The 9871-nt window shown below is 27.2% G+C and overlaps 1 protein-coding gene across 1 annotated transcript; it reads right to left on the bottom strand.

Moving 5' to 3' along the window:
- Nucleotides 1–4025: 4025 nt before the first annotated feature.
- On the bottom strand, nucleotides 4026–9489 carry LOC111615941 (patched domain-containing protein 3-like). Its single transcript, XM_023357377.1, has 3 exons — nucleotides 8481–9489; nucleotides 8099–8416; nucleotides 4026–5397 (listed from the first exon to the last, which is right to left on the bottom strand). Exons 1-3 carry the CDS (start codon nucleotides 9475–9477, stop codon nucleotides 4070–4072), a joined length of 2643 nt encoding a protein of 880 aa, XP_023213145.1. The 5' UTR covers nucleotides 9478–9489; the 3' UTR covers nucleotides 4026–4069.
- Nucleotides 9490–9871: the final 382 nt, after the last annotated feature.

The following is a 9871-nucleotide window of genomic DNA, read 5'->3' as shown; positions in this document are numbered from 1 at the left end:
GTTATGAAAAAAAAAGCATAGGAATTAATTTATCCACAATTAAATATATTAGAAATTGTCGAAAGATAATAAACAATTTTTAAGTTTGGTTTTATTGCTCATAAGCAGACCTTACTTTTTACCAGTTGTGAGTAAAACCTAGATTTTAATGAGGTCAACCATAATAAGTAATGGATAAATCGTGTAATTCTAAGGAATTGACCATGAAAAATTATTAATTAAAGAAAAAGTGCCCATAGAGCTATTCAATAAGCCATTATTACAGAATTAGATTACGCATAACTAATGAAATTAATCTATATTTTATTTAAAAAAGTAACTTATTCATTGGAATAATGTATAATAAGAAATAAATTTTCTAAACGCCCAATTGAATTCGATTACATTAAACTAATAGAATAACTGAAGAAAAATATTTTATTCTTATCAAATAAAATCTCTTTTCAAAAGGGAAAATTTTTATATTTAATCAATTATATTGATATCATCTGACATATTTTTTCTCTTTATATTATAAAAGAGTATGGACATTGATTTTAGGGAATTTCTTTTATATGCCATAAGCATGATATAATTATTATTAAAACCATTCTGAGTCATCGAAAAGTTCTAATATTTTTGTTTAAATTTGATTCATGAACCGTTAAAATACCGAAAAATAAATGTTAACTTAAGATAATTTATTCTCATTTATATCTTATTTTATATTTAGTTTGGTATGAAGCTATTAATTTCTAATTTCCTATAGGAGATGTGACTTTTTTTTTAAATTTTTTATGTTTAATTATGAGTATTGTAAAACATAATATAAAATTTAACTGAATAATGAATGAGAAATAACTTTCCCGTTTATTAAAGTTAAGAAAGAAAGAAAAAACAATTGATACATTTTCTCAAGTCAATTAGTGTTTTTAACTTCACAAAAAAAGTTGATTAAATTACAATTTAACTGTCTAGCTTTAATCATTAATAAAAAATATTCGACATACTGTAAATTTATTTTAGGAAAATCGTAAAGTTTCCCTATTACAATTATAGTTATCTAGGCTATAATACCACACCTGTATAATACAAAAACTATGCTTATTTCCTGGTTAAATGAATCAAGAATGTAATTTTTATTCCCTTCAAAATATGATGGTCAATATATATATAAATCTTTATAATCATTAAAAGCCAGGAAAAGTATTCTACTCCATAAAACATGTTTGCGGTATATTCTTTGACATTGATCTTATTCTGTTGTATGAAATATGTGTAATCAATTGTATTTTTTAAGCTTTCAAGTGTAACTTTTTTATTATCAATTATTTTAGTTTTAATTATAGTTTTTTAATGTTATGAAGATGTCACGAAAGGTTAGACTCTAGAAGGAAGTAGTTATAGAATTTATACTATATACCAAAAATATTTAGTGGGCCTAAATTTAGGGGAGCATAAACTTTCCTATATATAATAGGTCAGATTCTTTGTCCTCTTACTCGTTTATACAACTTTCAGGATAAAAAAATAATAAAAAGTGAAATTCTTTACAGTTTTTTTCCTTAAAAACTTATTAAAAACGAAAGTATACGTTGTGGAATTCACTTTCATATGTTAAAAACAAGTTTATGTAAATGAAAATAACACAAAAATAGAAAGAAATTAATTAAAATTCTACACAAAAAAGTTTATTATATACTACGAAATGATTACTTGTTAACTAATAAAATTGGTAAGAAATACTTTCTTCTTTCATTCACTTTCTCTTTTTCCTTTTATGTTTACAAAATATTGTTATCTATAAAAGTTATAGCAAGAAACAGAAAAAGTTCCTTCATTTTATACCACTGACAAGTGAAATATATGTAAGTTTACTTTATTTTTCAGTACTGTATATAATTATTATTGATTTAATAAATAAAATATAGAGATCATCTATCAATTAGTGTTTATAAACGAGGTTATATCGAGTATACCTTATCATACTTACTATTATCTTTATTATTATTATATTTGTTAAAAAGTAATTTAAAGAATATTAATTAGTATTTTAGAATAATTTATTTTATACAAAATTATATTAAAACTTTACTTACATTAATATTAAACATACAGTTGGAAATTATATAAAGAAAACTTCGCAAGTGTGATAAACGAGAATGGAAACACACAAGTGGATTTAAATGAATTCGAATATAAAATATTACATTGTTAAAAAGTGATTAAAGACTTTTATTACCGTATAAAGTAATTTCGTGATTATTCAAGCGTACTTTATCCACTAAAATTATTTCATAAATTATTTTTATTCTTAATGGTTGTCATTTTGTTTGCATGACACAAGCAATTAATAGTTTCCTTTTTAATCTATTTACTTTATAATAAAACTAAATATGTTATCTTACTTGTTAGTAATTTGTTAGGGGGAAAAAAACTATTGAAAGTATCTTTAAAAGATATAAACAGTTACAATAAGTAGCTTTATAAAGACAAATCTATCCTTTGTGTTATCTAGTTTTTAATCTAAATTCTATATATGAAAAAGTGGACAAACTTGTCAATAAAACATTAATCGATTAATTTTTACGTCGTTAATTTTTTTTTAGATTATAATAACCTACAATTAAAATCAAATAGACAAATTAAAACGCAAAATAGGACGTATTGTGGTCCTAAAGATTTTAGTTAAAAGGAAAATAAATTACCTTGTTTGACTTAGAGGAAGAAAGATGTATCGGAAGCGTTGATCACAAAAAACAAAATTATAGAGTTTGTCAAGTGGAGAGCTGTGATACTTAGCAGGATATATTGTATACTAAACAAAAGTAGACTGGGTCATCGGATATAACGCTAAGTAAAAATCACTAAACGACTGAACGAAACTTGTTTTTCGAGTAAGTATTTCAGAAGGAAAGAGGGGATCACCGTTTCTCATCAGTCAAGGTCATTTGACATTAAAAGTCGATCCAATAAGAAAAAAAAGGGGGGCATTTTCACGTCAAATTTCGATTTCTTAATTACGTACTTTCTCATTAATATTGATTATACGAACAGCTAAAAAATTTGGATAATTTGAGCATTTTTTTTAAAATTAAATTATCAACTATTGTAATTTAAACAAGTACTGAAATAATCGCAGAGAATTTTGTCTTTTTTTTTGTAGTAATCAGTACATATCTTTCATTAAGGCAAATTAAATACATACCGAAAGTGTACTCTTTTATACTTCACTGTAAATAATCCTTTATTTATTATGTAATTTATTTAATTAAATTAAACAAAAAGCTAACTAAATTAAAGTTCGAATTGCTTATTTTCATTATTTTAAATAACTTTTCAAAGATATTCTATATGGATTTCACTCTTCATGAGATATGTTACCACCCTGGATACTATAGAAGATAACAGAGGGAAAGTATGGTGATCGGTCAATTTTGACTTGATGGTTTTTTTAAAGTATTTTTTTTAATCCTATAAACTCGTTATTTTTGTAAGTCTATTTATATTTTCATTATAAATATATTGAATTTTGATTTATATGCAGGTAGTTTATATGATATAATATATGAAAACATTGATTTGGGGGATCTGTAACTGAATAGATTCATGATCATAAAAAAGGGTTCAAGGACGTGGGGTTCAAGGATGTTTACCTAGAGGACTTTAGTCTAACAAGTAAAATAGATTACACTTCGATCTAAAATTAGTAACAGTGATTTTTTATTTTTAAAATTAATGAGTTCAAATTCATTTTCAACTTTCTATGTACTTGATATTGACGTCAGAAACATAATTTAAATAAATTATGTAAGGAATTTTATTCATTTTATCTTAAGTTCATGCGTTATTTTAAACTTACAAAATGAAGTATATATATATATATATATATTAAAGAATTCTACTCCATAAAACATGTTTGCGGTATATTCTTTGACATTNCTATTAGTTTTCCCAGACAAGAAAATTGATGAGAAAGTTTTCGTTGAAGATAAGGATATTGGAATTTTTCTTTCATTTCTGTAAAAAAAACAAATTATACGTATTTATATGACTATATATACACGATATTTACATTGGTAAATGTTTGTTATAATTTTGTGGTAACGGCTTGATCTTTTTCGGAAGTGAGGGACATACTTTCTTCGTGTGAATCATTTTCTGGTATGAATGCTCCAATTGATTTCGTGCTATCTATTTTACGCGTTAAAGATTTATTAAAATTACCAATAATTGTTAAAAATACAGGTATAACGAACATAGCGTGAAATGCAGTTTGTAAACCTATAACAAGAACGATTTTAAAAAACGAAACTGAACTATAAAATGGTTCAAAGGGTAAGACTGAAACTCCGAGTATAGTAGAGAACGAACCTTGAAAAATTGGTAAACCAATTTCGTATAATGATTTTTTCAATCTTTCATCGGGATTAAGTTTATTCGATGTAACAAATGAATATGATATGTGAGTTGGATAATTTATAGAAAAACCAACACACACTACTAACGAAGCTAACATTACTATATCTAATTTTACATGAAAGAAAGAAACAAATCCAACTGTTTCGCATATAATACAAAGGATTATCATCGAAGTACAAAGAGCACAAGTTACATTAGGTACAAAAATAAAAAATACTAGACAAATTAAAACTGCGCTAACAATTGCTAACTGATATAAAATACTAGTTATAAGTAATGCTTGTTCTATCATATGAAACATAATGCTATGAATATGTATCTTTAAAGGTGAATTATCAACAATATTATAAAGATCTCTAAGTACATTAATTTCTACATTCTGATCGTTGATATTAGTTAAAAGTAAAAGAAATCTAGAGGCAATAATTTCTGTATGATTTTCATTAAAAATAATATCAGATTTAAACTCTTGAGCTTGAGGAAGACGTAGGAATATGTTACGTAAAACGAATACAAAATCTTCTTTATCGGATATATTAAATCCTCTTAATAAAATTGTCCGTGTGGGATGATTAAGAAAAAATTTATAATATTTTAACCAAGACAGTCTTACAGAAGAATCGGCAATATTCGGATGTGCTTCAAATTTTTGTAGAGTTTCTTCAATTTTCTTTTGAACTTCTATATCTGAATAATCAAGTGGTTCGTTAATTATAACGTGAACAGGATAAGCATATTTATTAAAATATTTATGCATAACGCTGTTAAAAGTAACTAAAGAAGAATTATAACGAAAAACATCAGCATAATCGTTACCACTTTTCGAATACATCATTAATCCCATTATTCCAATTCCTAAATTAGTAATGAAAATAATGATAACAATTACTTTAACTAAAGGAAAAGTTAGCAAATGACCAATAACATCTCGAAATTTTGCCATTATATATTCTTCTCTGTAGATATCTGCTTTTTTGTCTGAATTCTCTTCATTATCTGAAACAGAAAAGGGAAGAAAAAGAGCTGCATAAGCATTTGTTAAATATACATTTTGTAATATAATTTAAAAGTTAAATTAAATATTGTTCTTATAAAATCAAAAAGTAATGATTTCTTGCTGTATTGTAGTGTGATTCTTAATTAATCTATTAAAGTGAAATATATAATAATTTAATAGCCTATCAGAAACTAAAGTTTTTAATTACTGTATACGGAGAAAATAAATGCGGAAATAAGAAATCGTTTTAATTATTTATTATTTCTGCACTTATCTCAATTATGAGTCATTTTAATGTTTCAAATACAGGTCTTCATCTGTAGCTTTTGTATAGAATCAAAGTTCTTTTAACTGAAATTAATTTCGATAATTAGAAAACAAAGATATTTTAAACAATTTTTTAAAAATTGAAGAAACTAAGTCTTTTCTTTCATGTCTAATCACCAGGAACAAAACCAAGAACTGAAAACGACCGAGTTTCTTCATTTTTTTTTCAATAAAAACAAATAAAACACAAACTAAAACTTCTTATCATCTGACCATATAATACGTGATTATATTATACAGGGTATTTTACTTTAACTTTTATACAGGCGCAAAAATATCTTTCCAGTATTGCACGAGTATATGCATGTAATGCATTACTCCACTACGATGCTTTAATAGTAAAATAAATAAATTCCTTCAAAAATGACATATGTAACTAACAGTAGCTCTAAAACAACAACACACAAATTTTCCTATCTCTCCCAAGTGCAAGGATAACAAAAGGAAATTATTTTAAGGTTTAGCATTACGTACAAAGAATCTCTGACTGCAAAGGATAAAAACCAACATTACATAAATTAATACGAAAACACGTTTATTTTGCTATTGTACATGTTCAAAAAGACGTATTTAAAGGAAATACAAAAATGTAGACGATTGAGGTGATATGTAGCCTGTTGCTACCGTTCTATATATCTTGCCTCTCCAGTTCTTCAACACCCACACGAGGTTGCTAGAGGCGCTCCCACAGAAAAAATCCAGTGAGGTCAAGTCTGGTAGTCATGGAACAGGACCATGTTGTCCTCTTCATCGATTGTCAAATCGATGGTAGTAAACATGCAACAAATGGTAACAAGATGACTGTCATTGCTTCAATGGCAGTCATCAAGCCATTTATCTACCATTGTGTTCTGAATATTAAGATACGGTCACCCAGTCAAGGACCAAGTAATTGCTCGCTCCAGATACTTCATGAGACGTTTACTGTAAAAACTGTTTTGTATTTTGCGTGTATCTTGGAGTCTAATGGCACACATTATGGCAGTTACATACTTCATTTCGGAAAAAAATGCTTTGTCAATCCATACAATGTTCTCAAAAAGTTGCGGTTCTACAAGGCGTAGATTTAGCATTACGTTCCACCAATCGAATTACATATACCAACTTCAGATAGCAGTAAAATGGGTGATAGTCATAGTGATATAAAATTCGTCGTTCTTTTGTCTGTTGTACTCTACTTGATCTTGCTTCGAGTATGCCTGTGTTTGGAAGAGTACTAATATTTCAATGCTAAGACGAGAGCGACCTGGACAATGACTTCTGACTGTAGTACTAATTTGTATCAAGCGATAATTACATTCAGAATCGTTATATGTGTAGTCTTTAATGCATCTAGAAAGAGGTTGTACAACGTAAGCGTTGCTTCACATGAATTTCTTCTCGTTTCTCATAAATAATAAGCACCTCAAAGTAATTTTCTTGAGTATGATGCATTGCTATATTACTACCAATTAGCATACTGCACGATGTCGGTTCTTTCATAGAGACGTCTAAAATGTATGCTGTTACATAATTTGTCAGGATCGAATTTTAATTTGCATCTTTTACTTACTTTTGGAAATTTGCAAATTGCCGCAGAACTATAGCGTGATTTACATATATAGTTTTTTTAAACGATTTTATATATTTTATTTATTAATTTATTTATTATAAACACCTCAATGAACTAGGGTACCACATGCGCTCTCGTTCAATGCTGGAAAGATCTCTCTTTTGTGCCTCTCTTTTAGAAAATATTAAAGCTTATCCATCCAGGATAAGCTTTAATATTCATTATAAAGTATTTAAAATGCAAGGTCTTCATCATTAAATTGATTTTTCGCACTTATTTACTCTCCAAAATTTTATTATTTCTTCATGCTGTAAAACAGCAATTTAAAATTATTATTTCCATAAAATAATAATATTGCTAGAAATGAAAGGAAACTTCAGCAAAATATTTGTTATTTGAGAATATTAAAAACACATTGCTGAATTTTTAAATTGAATAATGAGTATATTAAGTAATATTAAAATAGATGAAATATGTGAATTTACTTAACGTATTCTTTCTTTACTCATTGTAAATTGTGAGTAAGATTCTACTACCGGATTATAGTCGGATAATCCGATAATTTGTTTGGCTTTAATTTTTAAAAAGATTGGCTTATGGATTGAATATTTATACGTGTAACATTTTTAATGTTTCCTGAAACGAAATTGAAGTTTAATCCTTCGTGACCCCTGGCACCAGGTTGGAAATCCATTAACTAAACCACGAATCTGAACTGAATATCTCCGTCTTTAATAAATAGAATAATTAAAAGTAAATATTAAGATCCCAAAGAGAAACATAAGAGTTAATGATAATAAAAATATTGAAAATGAACTTACATTTAAGAGGACGAAAAGTTAAAGGATGAAGATAATTTTTTTCTCTGTATGCACTCAATGCAAGACATGCTCCAAAGAAAGTAATCTGATAAGCATAAGTAAAAAAGAACCAAGTAGCTCCATACATACAAAATGTTTGAAATGCAGGAAAAGGTGCTGACATTCCAATACAAAACGAAACAAAATTTGTTATTGATGTTATAGTAATTGAAACTCCCGCTTCGGAATATGTCTGCCCCATTCTTTTCTCTATACTATCTTTAGGGTTTGTTACTCTCCAAGCTGCTATCAATACAAAAGCATCATCTATTTCTGTACCTGAAAGAATAAAAATTTATAGTTAATAAATTAGACAAAATAACTAATAGAAAATAAATATTACCTAATATAATGTAGCAAAGAGCAATGTTGAAATCCACGTATTCAATTCCAACGTATGACATAAATCCTGCTCCACTAGCAAGAGCTAATCCTGCAGAAAGGCAAGCAGCTGGACCAAGCCAAGGTTTACTCTTTACCCAATCATTAGTCAGACAAGTCACGAAAGAAAATATCGAAACAATAGTAATTACTATAGGTATTCGAAGAAGTAATCTATCAGTACATCTTTGCATTTCTTCTTCGATACTTTCATCGTTAATATACGATACGGATATAGTTTCAAAGTCTACTGATTCTATAACTTTATTAAACATACTTTCCCATTCTAAAATAGCTTCTCTCTTCTGTGGATTTGATTTATTCAAAACATATATTAGTCTTACAGCTTTAACACCTGTTATATATTGATTTTCGTCGAGTGAAACACCTCCCAAAGAAAGTATATATTCGTCATACGTCATTCTTATATCATCAATATCGTATGGATATCTTATTTTATAAGTGCCAGACTTAATATCGTTTGCATTAGATAAAACTTTCATTGCATTGCTTTTAACGCATTTGCCAAATTTTTTTCCACAGAGAGTGCTATAATCTTCTTTTTTCCCGTCTACATAAACAGTAATATTTCGGATTATTTCATCAAGTAGATATATTTCATTAATAATCTTATCGTGCAGTATGTGTCCACCATCTTTTGCTATAACTTGAACCATTGTGAAATGACTTTTCTGTGCTAAACGATGATGATCATAATGATAAGATAAGTTCTGTGGAAAGAGAGTTTCGACAAGTTTTTTATTATTATCGGCTCTTCCATTTAAAGCTGTAAACAAATATTCTACATCTCTGTTTGATTTCATTCTAAACAGGCCCGTTGATAATAAAGCTGTAATGATAATCGGTGAAAATACAAAATACAGAGGATGCCTAGCGATAATTCTTCCTAGCACCAACAAATACCGAGACAATCCATATTGTATACAAATAAGTTTCATTTCAACCTGATGTAATCTGAAATATATATAAAAAAAAGAATATTTATGAGTAAATTTCATTTTTCTTTATTAGTATACAGTACTGTACATACCTGTAATTCATTTTGTACATTTATATCCACTTGTAAAATTTAGACATAAAAATAACCAGGAAATGAAATTCATAATGATATTAAAAACACTTCATAGCAAGAATATTTATTCTGTTTTATCAAGTGAGATATAAATAATGTAGTAAAGACTTCCCTAATATTTTCATAGGATGATAAAAGAATTTTAATTACAAGTTACATTTCCCACTTGTTTATATATACCATAAGGATATACAAACAATAGATATTAATCGTGATACACTGTATTTAAAATCTTCACGATAAAGAAAAATCCTTTATCC

This window comes from Centruroides sculpturatus, unplaced genomic scaffold (assembly GCF_000671375.1).
Source record: "Centruroides sculpturatus isolate CEXI.00-Female unplaced genomic scaffold, Cexi_2.0 scaffold2843, whole genome shotgun sequence".
Classification (NCBI taxonomy): Eukaryota; Metazoa; Arthropoda; class Arachnida; order Scorpiones; family Buthidae; genus Centruroides; species Centruroides sculpturatus.
Note: the sequence above shows the minus strand (reverse complement) of the source record. Positions and strands in the feature narration are given on the sequence as shown.

Excerpts from the sequence above, each read along its gene's own strand:
- LOC111615941 (XM_023357377.1), bottom strand. The coding sequence starts at position 9,477 with ATGAAACTTATTTGTATACAATATGGATTGTCTCGGTATTTGTTGGTG. Across the intron at positions 8,417-8,480 it reads TCTTTGCTACATTATATTAG|GTACAGAAATAGATGATGCT; the intron begins GTAATATTTATT and ends TTATTCTTTCAG. Across the intron at positions 5,398-8,098 it reads AACTTTTCGTCCTCTTAAAT|ATAATGAAGAGAATTCAGAC; the intron begins GTAAGTTCATTT and ends TTTCTGTTTCAG.